This window comes from Lepidochelys kempii, chromosome 6 (assembly GCF_965140285.1).
Source record: "Lepidochelys kempii isolate rLepKem1 chromosome 6, rLepKem1.hap1, whole genome shotgun sequence".
NCBI lineage: Eukaryota > Metazoa > Chordata > Testudines > Cheloniidae > Lepidochelys > Lepidochelys kempii.
This window is the reverse complement of record NC_136385.1, coordinates 42,810,172-42,833,675: the sequence shown is the minus strand read 5'-3', so window position 1 is coordinate 42,833,675 and position 23,504 is coordinate 42,810,172. Positions and strand designations below refer to the sequence as shown.

Below are 23,504 nucleotides of genomic sequence, written 5' to 3'. Positions count from 1 at the left end.
ATATTTACTTTTTATTTTTTTTCAGTGTATACATTCATTCAGTAAAAATAGTGCTTCTCCATTGCTCTAGTGGCTCCTTGAAACATTTGAAAAAATAAAAATATGCAAATAGATTACTCCAGGAGACCCCCTTCCCCCAGTCATTAATATAAATATTAAGAGCAGCTAAAACATACTTTTAATCTTTCTGTTCTTTCACCAGAGTCCTCCCCCATCTCTTTTGGCTGTGGAAGGCAAATGTGCTTTGTAGCATTCCCCAGTGTTCAATAAAATAGGACTCTTTCAGATTGAGAGGGCTGTAAATTCCTAACATAAGTGACCATCAGTTGCCCTGCCAATTACTCCTTTTGGGCTGTAGTTCAGGCATCCCTGTTGACTGCTAATGTGGTAGTATGGCAGAGGGAGAGAGATGGTCTTTCAGGTAAGTAGGTCCTAGGCGATTTAGGGCTTTATAGGTCAAAACCAACACCTTAAATTCTACCTGGTACCTTGTAAGTAGCAAGTGCAGATCCCAAGGAATGGTGTCATGTGCTACCAGAAAGATGTATCCTATAACAAACAAGCTGCTAAATTCTGTACCAACTACTATTTCTGGATTGATTTTAAATGTAGGCCAACGTACAGCACATTGCAGTAGTCTAATCTGGAGTAGACAAAGTTGTAGATGGTAGTTGCAAAGTCTGAATCAGAAAGAAACTGATGCAACCTTCTGACTGTATGTAGATGGAAAAAGCCAGTCTAGCCAATCTACCTGCTCTTCTAGTAGTAGCAACAGCAGCAGTAGAGCTGAAAGAAAGTGAACAGATAACAAGCAGCGGACAGTTGGGTACAGAAGGAGAAAAGAGGAGGACAAAAGAAAGGTGAACCTGAGAATATTTGGTTGTTACTCTCAGGCGCTCCCAAGAGACCCTTCTAAAGACAGGGGAAAAGAAAATCCCCTACCAATTTTTTTAAAGAAATTGAGGGAAATTAAGCAAAATCATAATATACTCTTTAAAAGGTGCTTTATCAGAACACTACCTCACTTTTAACAAGCTTTTGAGATTAAACAGAGCTCTTCTTCGGGTCCCCTGTTTCTTGTGATTTCTTTCACCAATAGAAGTTGGTCCAATGAAAGATATTACCTCACCCACCTTATGTCTCTAATATCTTGGGACCAACATAGCTACAACGTCACTTTAGTCATTCTCAAAAAATTCAAATTAAGAATTTCCTTTTGGTTCCATTCCTTCTGTTAAACCAATACTTGATGATCAAATTGTGCATGTTGTCCCATTACATAAGAACATAAGAATGGCCATACTGGGTCAGACCAAAGTTCAGTCTAGCCCAGGATCCTGTCTTCCGACAGCGACAAATGCCAGGTACCCGAGAGGGGATGAACAGAACAGGTAATCATCAAGTGATCCATCCCCTGTCACCCATTCCCAGCTATCCTGCCTAATAGCCATTGATGGACCTATCCTCCATGAATTTATCTAGTTCTTTTTTGAGCCCTGTTATAGTTTTGGCCTTCACAACATCCTCTTGCAAAGAGTTCCACAGGTTGACTGTGCGTTGTGTGAAGAAATACTTCCTTTTGTTTGTTTAAACCTGCTGCTTATTAATTTGGTTTGGTGACCCCTAATTTTTCTGTTATGAGGAGTAAATAGCACTTCCTTATTTACTTTCTCCACACCTGTCATGATTTTATAGACCTCTGTCATATCCCCCCTTACTCGTCTCTTTTCCAACCCGAAACGTCCCAATTTTATTAATCTTTCCTCATATGGAAGCTGTGCCATACCCCTAATCATTTTTGTTGCCCTTTTCTGAACCTTTTCCAATTCCAATATATCTTTTTTGAAATGGGGCGACCACATCTGCGTGCAATATTCAAGATGTGAGCATACAATGGATTTATATAGAGGCAATATGGTATTTTCTGGCTTATTATCTATCCGTTTCTTCATGATTCCCAACATTCTGCTAACTTTTTTGACTGCCGCTGCACATTGAGTGGGTGTTTCAGAGAACTAACAATGATGCCAAGATCTCTCGAGTGGTAACAGCTAATTTAGACCCCATCATTTTATATGTATAGTTGGGATTATGTTTTCCAATGTGCATTATTTTGCATGTATCAACATTAAATTTCATCTGCCATTTTGTTGCCCAGTCACCCAGTTTTGTGAGCTCCCTTTGTAGCTTTTTGCAGTCTGCTTTGGACTTAACTATCTTGAGTAGCTTTAGATCATCTGCAAATGTGGCCACCTCACTGTTTACCTCTTTTTTCCAGATCATTTATGAATATGTTGAATAGGACTGTTCCCAGTACAGATCCCTGGGGGACACCACTATTAACCTTTCTCCATCCTGAAAACTGACCATTTATTCCTACCCTTTGTTTCCTATCTTTTAGCTAGTTGCCAGTCCATGAGAGGACCTTCCCTCTTATCCCATCACAGCTTACTTTGCTTAAGAGCCTTTGGTGAGGGACCTTGTCAAAGGCTTTCTGAAAATCTAAGTACACTATATCCGCCGGATCCCCTTTGTCCACATGTGTGTTGACCCTCTCAAAGAATTCTAGTAGATTGTTCAGGCATGATTTCCCTTTTCAAAAACCATGTTGATTCTTCTCCAACAAATTATGTTCATCTATGTGTCTGACAATTCTGTTCTTTACTGTAGTTTCAACCAGTTTGCCTGCTACTGGTGTCAGACTTACTGGCCTGTAAATGCTAGGATCACCTCTGGAGTCCTTTTTAAAAATTGGCATCACATTAGCTATCCTCCAGTCATTTGGTACAGAAGGTGATTTAAATGATAGGTTACAAACCACAGTTAGTAGTTATGCAATTTCCCGTTTGAGTTCCTTCAGAACTCTTGGGTGATATACCATTTGGTCCTGGTGGCTTATTGCTGTTTAATTTATCAATTTGTTCCAAAACCTCCTCTAATGACACCTCAATCTTGGACAGTTCCTCAGATTTTGTCACCTAAAAAGAATGGCTCAGGTTTGGGAATTCCCTCACATCTTCAGCTGTGAAGACTGAAACAAAAAAGTTTCTCCACAATGGCCTTATCATCCTTAAGTGCTCCTTTAATATCTCGATCATTCAGTTGCCCCTCTGGTTGTTTAGCAGGCTTTCTGCTTCTGATGTACTTCATTTTTTTTTTTTTTTGCTATTACTTTTTCAGGTCTCTGGCTAGGTGTTCTTCAAATTCTTTTTTGGTTTTCTTAATTATATTTTTATACTTCATTTGCCAGAATTTATGCTCCTTTTTATTTTCCTCACTAGGATTTAACTTCCACTTTTTAAGGGATACCTTTTTGCTTCTCACTGCTTCTTTTACTTTGTTATTTAGCCACAGTGGTGCTTTTTTGGTTCTCTTACTATGTTTTTTAATATGGTTAAGTTGAGCCTCTATTATGGTGTCTTTAAAAAGTTTCCATGCAGCTTGCAGGGATTTCATTTTTGGCACTGTCACTTTTAATTTCTGTTTAACTAACTTCCTCATTTTTGTGTAGTTCCCCTTTCTGAAATGAAATGCTACTGTGTTGGCTGCTGTGATGTTTTCCCTGTCACAGGGATGTTTGTTTATATTATGGTCACTATTACCAAGCGGTCCAGCTATATTCACCTCTTGGACCAGATCCTGTGCTCCACTTGGACTAAAACAAGAATTGGCTCTCCTCTCTGGTGGGTTCCAGGACTAGCTGCTCCAAGAAGCAGTCATTTAAGGTGTCAAGAAACTTTATCTCTGCATCCCGTCCTGAGGTGACATGTACCCAGTCAACATGGGGATAGCTGAAATCCCCCATTATTACTGAGTTTTTTATTTTTGTAGCCTCTCTAATCTCCATGAGCATTTCACAGTTACTATCACCATCCTGGTCAGGTGGTCAGTAGTATATCCCTACTGCTATCTTCTTATTATTCAAGCATGGAAATACTATCCATAGAGATTCTATGGTACAGTTTGATTCATTTACGGTTTTTACTTCATTTAACTCTGCTTTGTTTCACATATAATGCCACTCCCCTACCAGCCTGACCTGTTCTGTCCTTCTGATATATTTTTTACCCTGGTATTACTGTATCCCATTGATTATCCTCATTCCACGAAGTTTCTGTGATGCCTATGATATCAATATCCTCATTTAATACGAGACACTCTAGTTCATCCATCTTATTATTTAGACTTCTATCATTTGTATATAAGCACTTGTCACTTTTTATCTGTCTGTCATTACTGATGCAAATTTGCCATTGATGCAAAAATTGGTACTACTATACATTTTTTTTCCCTCTCTGGGCTCTCTTATGCTATCACATGCTTACTTCAAAGTATTTAGTTACTATGGGCATACATAATATAAATTACAGAAGTTCTAAAAATTACCTATCCATTTGATGCAAGGTGTTTTTCCTCTTAATGTGAGAAATAAAAATTAGTCATTCTATTTTTTTTTCATCTTCTCTAGAAAAAACAAAAAAATATTCTGCGGATAGGAATTCAGAGCCTTGGTTCAGTGTTGTGGGGAGATGACATTTGTTGCGCTGATAATCCGGAAGATATTCATAGCCTCACAAAGTTTCTGTATGTTCTCCGTGGTCTCCTCAGAATGTCTTTGTCAGCCTGCATAATCACAGTGCCAGCCCATCTTATCCAGGTAGGAATATTATAATTGCTTCTTTCCATAATTTGTTGTACATGGTTTAGTATGCACAAAAAAAGTTAATGAGTTAGTGGACACTTAATGAGCAAAATGGATTGAAGTGTCTTGAATGATTTTGAAAATTGCATCCTGTTGCAGTTGTTTTGCATCAGTAGCAAATTGATTTCTAGATGAAATTTTACCTCATGTATTATATTTTCCTCTGACATACAGTAGGGTCTTCAACATTATTTAGATGCTGAATTTATCTTTCAGTAATTACTAGCAAATAAAAATAATTCATAAACTTTCTGAGTGAGCCAAGAGAATAAAACCAATTTAAGACATTCCAAATAGGCATCCTTCAGCTTAGCATCTTGTGTTTTAAAGATAGATTTAAAATAATGTTACCGCATTTCTTCTGTGCTTTTGTGATGTAGCAATACATTGCATTATCTAGAAACACCTGAATATTGTAATGGCTTAGATACAGGTATAGCTGTCATATGACTTTAATATATATAAAATAAAAGACGCAGAACTTATAGAACAGGGGTGGACAAATTCTTTGGCCTGAGGGCCACATCAGGGTTCCAAAACTGTATAGAGGGCGGGGTAGGGAAGGCTGTGCCTCCCCAAACAGCCTGGCCTCTTCCCCCTCCCACTTCCCGCCCCATGACTGCCCCCCTCACAACCCGCCCCATGACTGCCCCCCTCACAACCCGCCCCATGACTGCCCCCCTCACAACCCGCCCCATGACTGCCCCCCTCACAAGCCCCCCACCCATCCAACCCCCCCTGCTCCTTGTCCCCTGACCACCACCTCCCGGGACTCCCCACTCCCTAACCACACCCCACCCCCTGACAGGCCCCCCGGGACTTCCACGCCTATCCAACCCCCCCCCCCCCCCGACCGCGTTTCCCATCCCTAGACTGCGTCCGAACCCCCACCCCATCCAACTGTCCCCTGACTACCCCCCGGGACCCCCCGCCCCTTATCCAACCTCCCCGCTCCCTTACCATGCTGCTCAAAGCAGAATGTCTGGGAGCCACGCCGCCGTGCTGCCGAGTAGGAGCTCGCAGCCCCGCCAGCCAGAGTGAGGGCGGCACGGTGACCTGAGGCTGAAGGGGAGGGGGAACAGCATGGGAAGGGCCGGGGGGCTAGCCTTCCCTGCCGGGAGCTCAAGGGCTGGTCATGACGGTCCCACGGGCCGGATGTGGCCCCCGGCCATAGTTTGCCCACCTCTGTTATAGAAGGTCCAATTCTGTTAGGCAAAGTGCTGCATTCCCACTGATTTCAAAAGGCAGTAAAACTAGAACTGGGAGATCTGGGTTTGCTCCCTAATTCGGCCATAAATTTCCAACGTGATCACAAGAAAGTCAGTTAATCTGTCTCTGAGTAATTTTCCCAGCTGTAAAATGGGAGGGGTAATAATAAGTATACTAAGAAGTATACTAAGTCTTAATTTGTTTTCTGGAACAATAGTTTTTAGTAAAAGGACAAATGTGAAAACCTTCTTCTGTAAAAAGTGCTGCAGCTCATAAAAGAAAAAACAGCATTCACAGTGAATAGAGTTATGCATAAATTTGATAGGACTATGGTTAACAAACATTCAATGTTTAAATATATGCCTCTCATGTCAACATTGCAATTTGCAAAGCTGATGAGTGCCCGCAATTCCTGTTAAATTGGTGTTACAGGCACTCAGTGCTCCTGAAAATCACAACCATTTCTATTTTTCACATGTTGCCAGTGTGACTGGAGGTGTATCAACACTCCTCTGGTGTATGCCTTCAGTTTCAGATTTCCTCTTTCCTAAAAAAAAAGAAGGGAAGCTGGAGACCCATCCTAGATCTCAGACAACTGAATGTCTTCATATGCTATTCAGGATGAACCACCCTGACCTCTAAAATCCCCTCACTAAATAAAGGCAACCAGTTTGCAGCTCTTGATTTGAAAAATGCCTATTTCCATATAGACATTCATCCAACACACAAGATATTCCTGTGTTTCATGGTGGGCCTGGATCATTATCAGTACAAAGTTCTTCCCTTCAGCCTCTTGACAACTCCCAGAATTTTCACAAAGGTGTTGTCCGTGGTAGCAGCACACTATGCCACCAGAGCAACCCTGTATTTCCTTACCTAGATGACTGTCTGCTACTGGTTTATCATACCAAAAGGTACAATCAGTGGTCCTCTCTATATAACCTCCTTCAATCCTTAGGACTTCAAGCAAACCTAGAAAAGTCCACTTTTGTTGCAACACAACCTCTCTATTGGGCTGAGGAGTACATCTGGATGATTATGTGGCTCAAGGTTCATGATCCCAACAGGAGTCAAATTTACACATTTAATCCCTCAAACGCCAGTAGTACAAAATGCCTACAAAAAGCCTGCCTCTGTGCACAGCATGTTTAGATCATGTTGGACAATGTGACCACTGTATACTACATAAAAAGAGAGCATTAAGCTCTGGAATTGGTATATCCAAAATCAGATTACCACAGTGTCAATCTGATGGACCATCCTATGAGTCAGACCTGGTATGCTAGAGAACACCTGCTTATGAGTTTGCAGCACAGTCAAAATTTCTGCCCTTTCAGTTTGTTTTAACTCTTTATATACCTCAGTGTTCTCTAGTGATGTGTCACCATGGCATTCAGCTATCAAATTGATGAGATTTATTGTCTCAGAATCCTCCTCAGCACAACATGTTCATAATGGCTTCTGTATTGTGATAGACTTTAAATCTATTAGCATGCAGAATCTGTGAAGCAACCTTGCTGTGGGGTCTTTATGTTGCAAGGGACCTCATTAATCCTTTCCACAATCTCAGAAGGTCCCTCTATGAGTTTCGCATTTTGTACCTTTTTACAGTGAGTAACATCACCAAGACCCCACTCTAACAAGCATTCACAAGCATTGTGGCCATACTATGCCTTCTGTGTAGCATGGCTTTTAGTGAGGTTCATTTGAACTACTTCCATCATGTCCCTTAACTCCTTTCTGAACTGCTGTACATGTTTAGTCACTGGTTCCCCCTCTGCTTCAGAGCCATCCTCCCAAGAATCCCTAGTAGATCCTGATGACCTGTGACCTTTCTCCCATACAGAAGATTAAATGGGGCAAAGCCTGTGGACTCTTGGGGTGCCTCCCTACAAGCAAATAGTATAGGGGGTAGCATTTCATTCCAGTTACTTTCCCTTGTGTTTACATTCATTCCCAGCATAAACCTTAGACTTCTGTTGAGCCTTTCAACTAATCCATTTGTTTCTGGGTGCTATGGGGCAGATCTCAGCTGTTGTACCCCACATATTCACTATAATTCACTAAATAACTGGGACATGAAATTTGACCCCCAATATGATACAGTATCCTTTGGGAAAACTACTCGGCTGAATATAGAGAGCAAAGCTTTAGCTGTTGTGTCAGCCTCTATTAGAGCAACTGCCTCTGGGTATCTAGTGGCGAAGTCCACTGCTACCAAAATATATTTCTTTCCTCTCTGGGTTGGCCAGGGCATAGGGCCAACAATATCCACAGCCAGCCTAAAAAAATACCTCCCATTACAGGTAAGCAGCGTAGGGGAGCCTTGTGGAGCCCTCTTGTGCTTCAGGCATAAGTTACAAAACCTACAGTGGTCTGTGACCTCAGTCTGAATATTTGGTTAATAAAAATTCTTCTTTAACTTCTCATGTGTCCTCTCTGAAATCTGAGTGACCTGCACTAGGGCAGTCATGGACTGACAACATTAACTTCCCATGATAGGAGGCACAATCAGTTGTTTATAAGCTTCCGCAGGACTTTTGTTATTCCCCAAAGGGGTCTCTCTATAGTTTTCCCTCTTCTGCAAAAAACCTTCCCGTTTTCCTTAGATGGGGTCCCACTGAGGATGATTTCCCATATGCTTTCTAGGGAGGGGCGTGCTCTCTTTTCTGCTATAAATTCTTGGCTTCTGCCAGCACAAAGAGTTGTCTGAGGTACATAAGGTAACCCCCCCTCCCCCGCTTTCCCACCCCACATGCTCCAAGAGACACGCTGCCATTTTCTGCTGAGCAGGAGCTGGAAATGTTGTCTCCCCACCTCAGCTGCTATACCATTGAGCTATATTCCGTATTACTACAAGTTATTATATTTTCAGCTTTGGACACAGACAGTATATCATTACCAACCAACACATCTGCTGGAATGGTATCCAATATCCTAACATTTAAAATACCTTTTAAACCTTCCCATTCCAATTGTATTTTAGCTAAAGGCACAGTGGTTTCAAATTGTCCCAGTGCAAGGAGTTTTATGTCTTAGTCTCCTACCCCACACATTCTCCCTACATTCTCCCTGTTCATCCAGACTCTCTCCTGCGTCCCTCTATGATCTCCTGTATATACATGCATGCCACATTCCCTAGCACATTTTCACCCTCTTACCTTCCCTGTCACACCTATACCATATTTAGCTGCTCCTGGCAGTGCTCTTTTCTGAATCCTCACAGCATTTGGTGCCACACTCTTCCTTAAGGGCAGTTTGGATTCATTCATTTATTGGGAAGATTGGAGGTAATGACCATCTTTACTAAACTTCTTGCTGCACAGGGGGTAGAGAAATAGCAGTCATCTTAACTGTGGGAAGCATGTGGCCTCAGTCCCACTAAAAACAATGGGACAGTATAGCCATTTTTAAACTGTTTCTTCTGTTTTGATCCTGTGATTATGTTGGTGTGAGCATGTGTGTGTGTATAGGCATGCTTGGGCTAGTACCTAAGGCCATTCCACAAAAGTGACTACATGTTGCTCCAAAGAAAGAATTTGCTTGCCATTCACTTGACACCCTGAGTCTGTGGATGTATCTGCTCCTCCACCACAGTGTGTCAGTAGAGTTGAGTTTTCCCTAGCCAACAGAAGGGATGGTAAGGGAATGGATCAGTGTGTCCCTTTGCTGTTTCTCCTAACATGACTTCCTCAACATTGGCGCAGGTCCTTTTTCTGCTCTCCCTCCTCTCTAAATTGAACAGCAGGTCTGGCATATGAGCAGTTATGAATGGTAATTCCTTAGACAGTTCTTGAAATTAGAACTGATGGAACAAGGGCCCCAAAGTCTTCTGCAAAGACTGCTTCTGCCCAAGTGTCCTGGATCTTCCTACTAATGAGTAAATGAGGTGAAGAAATGTAGGAGTTGAAAACAGCGAGGAGGAGTGGCAGAAGATAATGAGGGCCTTATGGTGCAAATGTTAGTGTTTTATAGCAGACCATATTAGGAAAAAGAGAATGCATAGAGAAATTTGGAATCTGATGTGAGTGTGAGACAGTGATGAGGTGCATAGAAAGAACAGTGAAATGCTGGTGAATGAGTGGGACATGGATTAGACTAGAGGACCTGACCTGGAAAGTGAAGAAGAGAACTGGCAGAATTGAGATATATACTGTAAATTGGGCCAGAAAGTTGGTACTTGGGTTCAGGGCGGGGGATGAATTGTTAAATCTTAATTGCATGAAATATGTCTGTATACTGTGAAGCTAGGTGTGTGAGGGAAGAGTTTACTTAGGAGAGTTTTGTTGGGGGAATCAGAAAAGTGTGCCTGGGAGTCTTTGAGCAGCATGAGGTGACAAGAAATGTCTCTGAACATTTATAAAAAACAGGATCTCCTCCTTTTCCCCCCCAAAACATATCTGGGAAGTTGAGATTGCTGTCATATGCCATAGGATTTCATGTCTTTCAATTAATCTGGCCACTATATGCCTGGGGGGTAGGGGAGGGCAACGGGGCAACATATGCTGGGTAAGGTGGAGGGAGCTGATCCTAAGGCACATTCCCTCAGTCAGCACACTCAGTTTAGGCAGCTCAGGTTAACTAGTGGCTCCTTCAGTTTAACAGAGTCTTCAAAAATGTACCAAAACTGGGACAAAACACTGTTTTTTCTAAATTTGAAAGAGATACCAGCACTGGTCAGTGAAGTGTGTTGTGCTGAACACTCCCAGACCTATGTACTTGCAGGATCAGGAATTGAGGCATTTATTATTTTCTCTTCATGTTTACATACAATGGAGTAAAATCTGCCTTGATTTACACCCATGCAAGGACAGAATTTTGCTCTAGTATATTTACTTTCTGTTGTACTTGTCCTTTCTAGCAGATTATGTCAGTAAAGCAGCCAATCAGCTTTCAATTTTTAGTTCTTAACATTCTTTCAGGCTTGTACATTGATGATTAGCTGTTCTCACAGTTTTGGCTTACTTCCTATGTTTAATTTCATTGTAGGCAAGCAACACATAGTTAAGGAAATTGTAAAGAAAAAATAGTGAGGTTGATTCAGAACTGATGTTAAAATGTGACTTTTCAAACTAACATTGCGAAGGGCAACTAAAAAGTTTGGATCTAATATGTTGTGTGTGCACTTCAGATAAATTTACTTGTTAGGACTAGTGATGAGTTCTGTTGTGCAATTCCATAATCCGTAAAATGCACCTGCCTAATTTAATTATGTAGTTAAGATTGAAATAAAATCTCATATACATTAGTATGCTGTAACTTTGCTGTCCAATTTAACATGTCTACTCCACAATAAAAGCTCAAGTATTCTGGAAAAAAACCCAGAAACTTTAGTCTTTTTGCAGTATCTGCTCCCATAGATTGCATTGAACAGTTGTGAAAATGATTAAACTTAATGCATCCTCTTTTAAGCACTAGAGTGAACTGTCATTAGGAGGAGCAAAGCTGCTAAAGGTTCCCTATATCCCACATTACTCAGTTCCCAGAGCCCTGCTGTGTAGTTGTTCCACTCTCCAAGAAGCCTGTTAAAGAGCCCCCGAGAGCATGTGTACAGCCCTCCATGTTAATAGTTAATTGGTGAGGATGGCAAGATGAGAGGACAGCTGAACATGTGGTCTCTCAGGCTCAAGCAGTAGGCAGACCTTTAGTTATAATAACAGCAGCTGTTCACAGTCTCACAACTCGACTACTCGCAATGCCATTGCTGGTGTTTCTTAGTGGATTAAAAAAGTAAAGTACGGTGTTTGGTTTTTTTTTTTTAAAAAAATGAAAACATGTACTTCAAGTGTATTTCTATACACCTGTTAAATTTGATATTACCAAGAATATATCATTATATTTAGCTTATGTTTTTTTTGGTCAAATCTAAAAGTCAAAATGCTATATAATGCACGTTTTTCATAAAGTGTGTTAAACGCTACAGAATTATTCACTTTACTGCTATTCCATTTCTATCAGATTTTGACTAAATTATCTTTTGTCTGCGAAATAGTTTGATAGCTGATTCTGAAAGGGAAATTGCATTTATATATGTAATTTACATGGGGGTACATTTTAAATGATAAATAAGTTTCAAGCTACAATAGAATCTTATTTCTGTTTCCATGCTGTGACCATAACGAAAATAACCCCCCATTGATCGGTTTTAAATTTTAACAAGTTTCTTCTTAGAAATATAGGAATATTAAAGCAGATCACATTAATGGTCTGTCTGTTCTAACTATCCTGTCTCAGACAATGGCCTGTACCAGGGCTCCAAACAAAGGTGCAAAAAAACCTATAGTTGACAACTTATTGAATAACATTTCAGTGAGGAAAGTTTCTTCACAATCCCACCAGTTGGTGGTTAGTTTATACCTTAAAGCATGAGGTTTCTGTTGCTTATATTTTAAAAATAATTCTACCTAATGTTACTATGGAAGTTCTTATTCTTATAAATGTTTAGTTATTTTTTTAATCCTTCTAAGTGCTTGGCGTCAATGATATACTCTGGCAATGAGTTCTACAAGTGAATTATGTTTAGTGTATTTGTTCAGTATTTAAATTTGTTGCCTTTCCATTTAATTGAATATCCCCTTGTTCTTGAATTGTGAGCCAGTGAATAGGACCATTCAATTTACTTTCTCTGTATGTTATCCATTATTTTGTATGTCTCCCTCATGTTACCTCCTATTAATCTACTTCTTAAACAGTCCCAGTCTTCTTAAGTCACTCTTCATGCCTTTTGATTTATATAGCTACCATTATTAACCAGTTGTTTAGACGTTCTAACAATGTTTTTGGCTCTTTTAACCACCACTGGACAGTGAACAGTGATTTTCATTGAACTATCCACAATAATACGCAGTTTTTTCCTCAGTGATTTAGAACCCAGCGATATATATGAGTAGTTCAGGCTACTCCTTCAAGTATTCATTACCTTGTATTTATCAACTTTGAATTTCATGTGCCGTTATATGATTTTCATTCACCTAGGTTTGATAGGTCCTTCTGAAGTTTCTCAGTCTTCTCTACTCCTAAGTAACCCAAAGACTGCCTGTTGATGGCAGAGTCACTTAAAAGTTCCAAACTTTTTCTGACATGTGCAACATTATTTTCAAGGAATCAGAATTTTTGAAGATTTTTTTTTCAGAATTATTTGGTAAAATTATAATCCACCATAGAACATAGTCATCTGTAATAGTGTTTACAGTTGCAGAGATTTCTAGTGGAAAACTGTGTGCTTGACAAAAAAAGACATTTCTCACTTCATATTTCTTGACTGAATAATGTAGGAGTACATTATGTTGGCAGAGGAATTTCAGAAATGACACTAAAAATGTACCCAGTTTATTTGAATGCATGATGTGTGACAAGTTTTACTTGATTGATATTTTGTAGTGATTGAAAGCACTCTTATCTGAAACAGTCTGTCAGGTAATAAATATTGATATTCTTATGAATTATGATTTATATAGTTATGGACGGTTACTTTTCAAGTTTTTCCATCGCTGCTTGAAAATGCACTGTGCCTGTGAAATGCAGTTGCACATTTAAGAAGGGAGAATGTCAATTTTTAAAATAACTGATGATCAAGTGGACTGTTCTTCAAGCTTTCCAAATTTGAGAAATTACATAAAAATGAGTGAGGTATTTTATTATGTTGTATTTTGATAATTTGCTCATTGTAGAGTACAATCATAGCAAAAGTATTTATGCAGTAGCAGATAATACAAAGGACTCTAATGCTACAGTGATGGGCACTGTTGGAAGCCCTAAGGGTAAAGTAGATAGATAGAAACTAAAAAGTCTGCCCGTTATTTTTTTTCAAAAATTACTAGAAATTATGTAATTAGTTACCTTGTCATACTTTGCTGCAAATCCAGTGTCAAGTTTTTCCCCAAAATATTAGTTACAGCAGCTTTTTATACATTTGTGGCAAGTTCCATGTCAGTCAAGTGCACAAGCAAACTTTTGAATATGTGATGATCAGATAAATTATGATGATATCAATTTGTTCCTTGAAAGAATCTCAGTTCTTTCATTACAGATGTCCCTTCTTTTAAATATGAAGCCACCTCATTGGAAAGAACTGCCACCAACCGTATTAGTCAGCATGTACCAGGGGAAATTAATTGACTAATGAAAAGTATGAATAAGCCTTGTTATAGTACTCCTCTTGAGAGAGTCTAATGAGGTTCTGTTTAGTGTGGTATTTTCTTTATTTCATCTGATACGTTTAAAAATTAATCTCCTACAATATTAATGTGCTGGTGCTTTGAATTCACTGAAGTGAATACATGTTACAGTATGTTTCAGTGTAGAAAAAAATCAGAAACAAACCTTTTCACATCCATAGGCTTTTGTGTCCATGCTGAGTATTTTAGCAGCTAAACTCTATAAATCAAGCAAGAGAGTGCTTTAGAACCTGCTACTACTAATAATAATATAAGATTATGAGATGTGAACTCCTACAGCTTGAGACTGTCTGTGTGAAATCTTTATTCTTAAAACAAGATCTAAGAATGATTCCATGCTGCAGAACTAACATATTTTGTGAGTTCACAAGTATAAAATGTTGAATAACATGAAGATGTGCCCATTATGTAGAAATTTGTGCCACAACCATCAGTCATACAACTTTTATACCTCAGCTTAACAACCTTTTAACAATCTTAAAAATGGAAAGTATGAGAGTTGTAAGTTTGTTACATTTTATTGTGTTGATTTAATATTGAATACACAATCACATGTAGAAAATATTCTAAAGTAACAACCATACAAAGAAGTGTATAGTATCATGGATTTATGATGCAGATATGCTAGGTTGATAATCATCCTTGTTCTAAACCATTTTGAGGTACACAGATATTCTTCTGGATACTATTTTTTTTCTACACATATAAAAGCTTATTAAAAATTAAGGTCAAATAGAGGCTTGAAGAAAATATATAATTTAAAATTAAATCATGTTGCTGTAAATAGTTTTGTTTTCAAATAATATGTGTTTGTTACATTCACTTGTTAAGTTACAGAAGAAATTGTAGCATTTTGTACTTTCATACAATCAGTATAAAGTGGCTACCAAAGTATATACTGTTTTTTCCATCTGGTAGCCATTTTATAGGGATCCTCTTCTGGCTATTTGGATCATAGATACCATATATACTTGACTTATTTTTGCTTTCTTCATAACTATATATTTATTGCGGCTTAAGTGGCTCATATATACTATAACCAAAGACTGTCACGCAACATATGGAAATAGACGTGTGCATATACATTATATTATATTGCTTATGTCTTGTTTCAGACTTTTTTCCCTTCAGAAGTATATGTGTACCTATTTATGGCAGAATAGGCAAAGTATATGTGTACCTATTTATGGCAAAATGGCACTCCTCACCATCACAATTATGGCCATCTTCTGTATGCAATGTGTGTATGCACCTTTGTATATAGAAAAGTGGGTACGGTTTGGTTTTCTAAAATAAAACTATAAACAAATCATAAAACTAAAACAAATGATTAAATGCAGCATAGTAACATTTCACTTTATGTATCCATCTACTCTGAAAATAATTTTAAAGATTGGACAGCTTTTAAAAAAAATTGAAACAAAATTTAGGCCTAAAGTTTTCAAATGCAGCATAGATCTAAATAGTTAAATGTCCCATCACAGTATGGAGATAGTCATCTGTTCCAGCATATGGAATCTTTTGGCTGCTGGACTAAGTAGTTAATATAATGCCCAGTGTCCAGGCGTGGACACAACTGTCATGAAGCAGAAGGGAGGGGGCTTATTTTTGAGCCCATTTGGACAGTGATAACAAAAACGAGGAAAGGAAACTTAAAAAAATTCAGGATGTATTATCTGCTTTTAGCAAATAATTTTGTTAGGTCCTGTTTATATTTTTCTAAAGTGATGTTAGCTTTTTACATAAATAGTATGATAGGCTTTTGTAATAAGGCCAGGCAAATGTTGTTTTAAATCTTTTTTGTGTGTTGTCTATCAGTATAAATGACAACAATTTGTGTTAGCCTACTTTCTATTTAAATTGTTGTACATGTATTTTCTGTGAAGAATGGCATTCTAAAATGTGCAATAGTTTGTTACAGTGACATTTTATATATGAACTGTTGATGTTGTTTTAAAAGCTGAAGTTTCTAGATCAGCTCTCAATTTACATCTTTCTGTTTTAGACCTGCTCTATTAATTACATGATAATTGTAATATAAAGAAATGCTACATCTTTAATGATGTTTTTGTGCCCTATGTAGTTAAGCTTTAATGCTAGGGGAAAAAAGATTAAATTAGCCTTGTAACCTCTTTCTCTTCCAGACTGATGATGGAAAATAAAAGCTCTTAGCCACAAAATGTAACACTTAGAATTAATATTTAATTAGACCAGCAAATTGTACACTGTGGCTGAAAGCTTCCAAAGAGTTGTTAGTGCCACAATTGACCTACAAGTTTAATAATAACTCACTTCTAGAAGCAAGTGCCAGTTCAGCATAGTGGAACCACTGTAAGACAGTCCTGTGAGATTAAAATCAGCAAACCAAATGGCAGGCGAGGATTCCTGGGATGGAGCCTTCTGGAAACCTGGGAGCTGGAGTAGCTTTTCAGCCAGGATTCAGATGAGAACAGTGGGCGAAAAAGCTGATCCCTCCTGTTCTGGGAGATTCTGATTGTAGGCCAGATTTCTGGAACAGATTTTTAATAAAATGTTCTTACTGCAACTATTAAAATACATTGCAAATCAAGTAAAGAATACATTTTATGTATATTTTAGGAAGTTTTAGTGTAAAAAGCTCTAAAAACTTCCTGTTCAATGATGTATAATGCACATGAGCTCTGATATTAAATTATCAGATATATTAGTGCTAGAACTATGCTGTTTTGGTGTGACATATGCAATTCTGTATGTCTGTATGGTAGACTGTTTCTTTTTATGTTATCTCATTACTGTATAATGATGAGCAAGTACAGAATACAGATACACAATCATAGTATTATGAAGTGTGCAAATTAAACATGAAATACACATTGCTTTTTAAAAAACAGAATCAGTATTTTTATAAAGGTAAATAGAATATTATCATCTTCTGTGCTGAGTGCAGTTAAAATATAATATCAGTAATGGTATCTTGATAACCATGTGATAACCTTATGTTATAACAAATTATTCTAGTAAAATAGGGCACCATGAGTTCAAAAATGTGCAAACGCACAGCAACAGACTGAGGAAGGAACATTGTGCATTATTTATTGGCTATATCCTAAATAATTAAAGAAACGCTAGTCATTAGTTAAAAATTAAAGCAGGTGAGGGCCTTGCCAGCAGAGGGAGCAGTCATGTCTTCATCAGCTTCCAATCATTTTCCCACCTACCTCAGCTTTTTTCCCAGCAGTCTCCCATCTGGACCTAGTTTTGCCAGCCTGCTCCTGATGACAGCCTATAATTTTATACTCAATAAGGGATTAGTGTAAAATTATTTTAAACTTTATTATTTTTAACCTGCCACTTGATTACAAAAAGAGCTCCATGCTCTGTTTGAGATTTATGTATTAGTAATTATTTATGTAGGCAAGAACTGTGCTTTGACTATCTGTGAATTACATACATTCCATTTAAGGATCATTTAAGGATCTGATGTTGCAGAAAATCCAGCCGTTTCTAAATTGGTAAACATACCACAGTGAATTTTTTCAGTCAAAATGAGAACAAAAGATGCATTTTTTTGGGTCATCATCCTTTTAATCCTGTTTCTATAATGAACAATTCCCAATGAGAATATTAAAGATTTCCTTAAGTCACGCAGTTTGAAATACATGCTGTTCAGCAATTTTGTTATGATTTTCAAATATAGAATGAAAAAACAGATTCAAAATGTGGTTGTTAGATGAGCTGAGTTAAAATTTCGCATGCATATTTTATAGCTTGCTATGAACAACTTGTAGCATAGGATTCTTGTTTTTAAAAAAACTGTTCAAAGTCACAGTGTCAATATTACATTTTCCAGACAATTAGCAAAATATAAATAACATACAGTCGTTTCCATCAAATGCCTTTCTATAGTATAGATGAACAATTGCACTACTTAAATTTACTGTATGTGAAATATATTCAGTGTAGAGACAGAGTTTAGAAGATAGCATATTATTAACATACTAAAACTGTGTAATAGGAAATCTACTGAAGTTATGCAGTCATCGGCTTTATCAGCACTCCATGCAGGTGCAGGGGGCTGCTCACGCAGAGCTTATTGCATGTTCAGAGCCATAGTTTATAAATGGGGGCAAAAATTTGTTCTCTCTCTGAAGAGAACTAATGAGTTCTGTGCATTGTACTTAATAGGAAGTTGCGTGATCTAGCACATAGGGCACCAGACATAGAATCAAGAAACCCAAGTTCTGTTCCCAGCACTCCCATTGACTGGCTCCATGGCTTTGACAAGTCACTTGACTTCTTTCTACTTGTTTACTTATCTTACAATTAGGCTTCTGGTGCTAACCTGCCTTTGTAAAGCACTTTAAGATCAACGATGAAAAGTCTTATGTAAATAGATTTTATATGCTGCAATAGTAAGTTTATTTGTCTTGTTGAGCGCCCTATCATACGAATGTACTGTACAGATAGATCCCTGTATCTCACCAATAGCTTTTGGCACATGAAATAAGAAGGAAAAAGAAAACCAAAGCTGAAACCAGTCAGTTTGAGCTCAAAGTGTGTATATGTTTCTATGCCATGTATGTAAGGCAAACAAGAAAGTCACTCGCCTTTCATAGCAGCTGTGAAGTTGTGATCAGTGGAACTGTTTTGAATAGTGAACTGGCTAACTAACAAGGATTCTCTATGCCCAGTACCAGAGTAGGGGTTTCCCGTCGTTCAGAGCTTTCATCTTGACATTGAAGAGATCAGCTACTGCTGGTTTAGTCTCATTAGTCCTGCTGAAGTAGAACCAGAGTGTAAGGGAGAAAGCATACTAATACTACCTTCTCAAACCAAGTTTGGATCAGTCCCTCAGGAAATTATAAAGCTATTGGGTGACATCAATGCCATTACATACCAAATGAATTCCTGTCTCTCCTGATTGGTGAAAATCTTTGAAGGATGTCTGGATCTGTTACTGATAATATCAAAGCTAGTTAATGATCCCTTGGCAGAGGGCAATGTACTTGTAACTCTTAAATAGGTTCAAGAACGATCCCAGAAATTGTCATCTATTCTTAAACTTCTCTTTCCTGCATAGGATTATTGAGAAGGCGGTGATGGTAAAACTCTAACAGTGACTTCCACCTATATAGTTCACACTGGTTTTAAGGGATAGTGATGGTTAGCTCTTCCTCTTCCCCAAGTGTTCTCCGCTGCAGAATCGTGAAGTGATATCCTGAATTTTTGTTGCCTTTCTTACTCAAAATCTATGTAAGACTACTGGGTGAGAGACTCATGCTCTACAAACTCAAGTGCCATCAATATATAGATGTCCCCTGGTTCTACACGTCTTGCAGGTCTGGACTTCTTCTGTAGTTCCTTTCATTGTGTGATGATTGGATGAAGGGAAACTACTAGACTATTCATTACTTCTGAATGCCCAGAGAGCAGCAGAAGCTATAAATGCCTCTATTATCTTCAGCTGGACTTTTGATTGATCATTTTTCCTGAAATGCAAGCTTACTGAAAGTGATACATGCCATTGTCATTTCCAGAGTGGACTACTGTACTATATGTAGGGCTGACCCTAAAAGACCTTGGAAGTTGCAGTTGGCACAGTATGCAGAAGCTTACCAAATGAGCAAGATTCAGGAACAGGAACACATCTGTTCCCCCTACACTATGTGTGCTCCACACTCTGAGACAGATGCCAATTCAATTCTGTTTCTGTTTCAAGGTCTTTATATTTTATAGTTGAGGCTGTGTTAGGATCTTAAGTGGATAAGGTCCTGATAGCTCAGTGATTGCTTTTTTTTAGCTCCTCTCCTTGCCACATCTGCTTGTGCTGAGGTGGAACTCTGGAATATAGACAAGGTTTGAAGGTTTTGGTGCAAGTTCTATGATTATGGAACTCCCACTAGAGATAAGGCTAGGCCCTAAATTTCACCACCTTTTAAAGCAAGTTGTAAAACTCAACTGCTAACGTGGATGTTTCCCAAAATAACTTAGTCAGACATGCCTGACACACTTCTGCTGGAAATTAATCACCAGATCTACTCACTATAAGGAAGTTGTGGAGGTCTTCCTTCTAAAAGATAACTAAAATATTTTTAATGTTGTAGAGTTTTCAGAGTCTATGATGGTGCAGGTTATAACAATATATATAACAATATAAATAGGCCCTGACAACTCATATTCATCCCATGACACATTCAGTAGGAGTTGGGTGTTTTAATTCTGATCTCCTAGCTAAATTTTTACTTCGGACATATCCAGTATTTTCAATTATGGTATTAACCCCTTACTGCTAATGTGCACTGTTAGTGTTAATGTGCACTACTGAATTCAATTCTGTGTCCTGTCACAGACGTGGCTGCATTTCAGTGGTATGTGAAAATATATTTCCTTGTCTACCTCACGTGGGTGTTGTCACAGTTAATTAATTTTTTTTTGTAAAGCACATTGCTCTACAGATGAAAGATATTATGTACACGTAAGGTATTAAAATTAATAACATCATTATTAAAAGAAGCTCTAACAGAATAACACAAAAACAAAATTCATAATTAATACTACTCTTATGCTTTGGTCAAATGATACCTTCCACATTCCCTTACCATTTTTGATGAAGATATCTAATGTGTTTAGATGTGTGAGTTTTTACTATAAGTATTCTTACTTTTCTTTTCTTCTGTTGGGCACATGAAATTATTTGAAAACTATTCATAGTATGATTGTAAACCAGTATAAACTTGACATGAGTGCAAACAAAAATTAGGGAACATATGAACAATAAGTAAGGCCTTTGCCATCAGATCTATGTCAGTAGTCCCCTACACCTGGTCATAATCCTAGTGAAGGCAGTGTAGGGCTCTTCACAAGATGGCGGTGTGCATCAAATTGCTGAGTTAGGGCCTTAATCTTGTATGTTCATTTCAGAAGGCCACACAGATTTGTGGAAATCCCCTGGAATATATTTTTCAGGGCTTCTGCCATTTACCAGCTGTTGTAGAGGTGCTTAATCCATTTGATAAATAGATTTTTACATATCAGTGGCCTGATCACAAATTCTTTCTGCATCAAAAATGCAGAAAAAAGTTAGTAGGAATTTTGGATCTCCAAGCACTGCAAGAAATGCAAATTCAGCTTTAAAACAAAATAAATGCAGCATTTGTACTTGCTACAATTTTTAATGATAGTTAATATACTTATTTAAAATAGACCACTTTAAAAATTTCTCTTATTTCATGGATTTATAAATGGTAAAACAAGTATTGTATCGTTATAAAATTAGTACCAAAATCTAATCTCTAATTGAAAAATAGCCTTGTTTTTTCTATTGGAAAATAGCCAAGTGATAGTTTAGGGAGGGGAAACTTTTAAAAGCATTCTTTAATTTTTATTGATGATCTAAATTATATGGGTAATTTTATGATTTTTAGTAGCGGTAATTAATAACAAATGGAGATAAATAATTTAGTTGTTTAAGTATTAATAATTTATCCTTTCGATTCAGCTGTACTTTGGGGATTAAGCGTAATGACAAGTGGTAAGTGCTGATATATTGTGCAGGTATTACCATATTATTGCACACATAACCTTTCAGAAAATGTCAAGATTTATTTATTCTAAGGATTACACCGAGCTTGTTTTTCTTACTGCCCTAACTTAGGTTACAACTGCTATAGTATCATTAGTTAATTCAACTCCATGACAGAGAAGGTAATGCGTGAGAAATAAACACATGATTGTAATAGTCATAGTCTACTTTGGATGCTGTGCTAAAGGCTTAGGGAAAGTACATCTAAATCTGCTTTTAGTTCAAAAGTCAAACACTAATTAATTATTTTTGCCTAACCTAGCTCCTTCTGATTTATTTCTGTACGTTTCATATCCTTTTCTGTAAAGGGTCAGGATTTTAAAGAATCACCTATTGGTGATGGCAGAAATCCATACAACTACAGATTTAACTACTATGGAGACCTACAATCGCTTACACGTCCATTATCAAATAATGCCTGTTCAGCTACAAACTTTTATGGGAGTATCCCCAATCTGTGGGGATAATAACTAGTATTCCTTTGCTTGTTATGCTGAAATCTACCAACTAAATACCATGGACAAAAGCAGCTAAAATGTAAATGTTGAATGACTGAAAGTTTCGTACTCTTATCCAGGGCTATGCTGCATATGAACTGTATGTTAATTCATTGTTTTAAATAGTTTTGTACATCCATTTCTAATTATTCTGTGGTTTCTTTAATTAACCTACGTAGATAATGAAACACTTTTTAAACTTTTTTTAATTTGATTTTGATTCAATATATACACCCTATATCATGATTTAAAGAAACTTAATGTTGGGGTAACTGCAATGTCTTTCAGCGGGGTGACCACCAAATGAAGTCCCTCTCACCAAAGGACACTTCTAACCTTTGTTTGGAAAGAGACATAGTATTCCAGTCCTTAATTTCAAATGGAGCATAGAATTCAATGTCAAAAATTATCTTCATACAAAGATCATAATGAAAATTTAAGTTTCTGAATATCTTTAACTTTGTAAATTTAAAGTTGTCACAATGCAGTTAAGTAGGCTTCATGACACATCTGTAATGTGAATTACTAATGTTCCTGTTTAAATGTATAACTTTATGTATAAATCCAGTGTAGAAAAGCTGATGTTACTTTAAGAAGCTTAATTTTTTAGTTTTCACCTATGTTCAATCAGTGTAATACAAAGAATGAGAATTTAAAATAATGTATTGCATTCCGTTTTCCTGCTTTTTAATTTCTTTTAAAATGGGAAAGTACAAAGCAAAACATAGGTTTGTGCTGTCTGGAACTGATGGCTATTTGGAACCTGGGAAATGTTTGACTTCTGGAAGGAAGGTTGAGGCTCATAATGAGAAGGGAACTAGTAGGATTTGCAAACAAGGGGTAGCAAAGTGGGTCAAAGTAGTTGATTTTCTCTAAGTAGTTAATCCTGATGAACCAGGATTGCTTGAACTTTTTTTTTTTTTTTTGGTAGGTGAGGGGGTGATTCCAGAAGTCTATAGTCCCATGAAAATAATGTGCATATGCAAACTCAACATATATGGCCCTATATATTTATATGGCAGTAGAATTCCATATATGCTTATGGTCCATACATCATTTTAATTCATCCCCAATTTCTTGAAAAATATTTCTTTAAAAAATAAACATACAGAGTGACTGAGGACTACATAAATGCCAAGAATGAAGGAATATGACAAAGCAACTTTGGAATTGTCTGAGAAGAAAAAAATCCTATAAGTTACAGTATATTTTGTTCACACTCATATTTAATAATGACTAAATGGATTTTCTTCAGATTTAAAACAAAATACACCTCCCCTCTCCCCCCCCCCCCCACACACATATTTGGCTTGAGACCAAGCATTACAAATTTCAGTCGAGAAGAGAATTTCTGGCTG

At 37.6% G+C, this 23,504-nt stretch overlaps 1 protein-coding gene across 5 annotated transcripts in view; it reads left to right on the top strand.

Annotated features, from left to right (window-relative positions):
- Positions 1–23,504, top strand: part of ELP4 (elongator acetyltransferase complex subunit 4) — a 268,889-nt gene that overhangs the window by 89,210 nt on the left and 156,175 nt on the right. For all 5 annotated transcript variants that reach the window (XM_073347771.2, XM_073347772.1, XM_073347769.2 and 2 more), the window contains one exon: positions 4,469–4,657. In XM_073347771.2, coding sequence (XP_073203872.1) covers positions 4,469–4,657 — 189 coding nt within the window. The remainder of the gene's footprint in view (positions 1–4,468; positions 4,658–23,504) is intronic.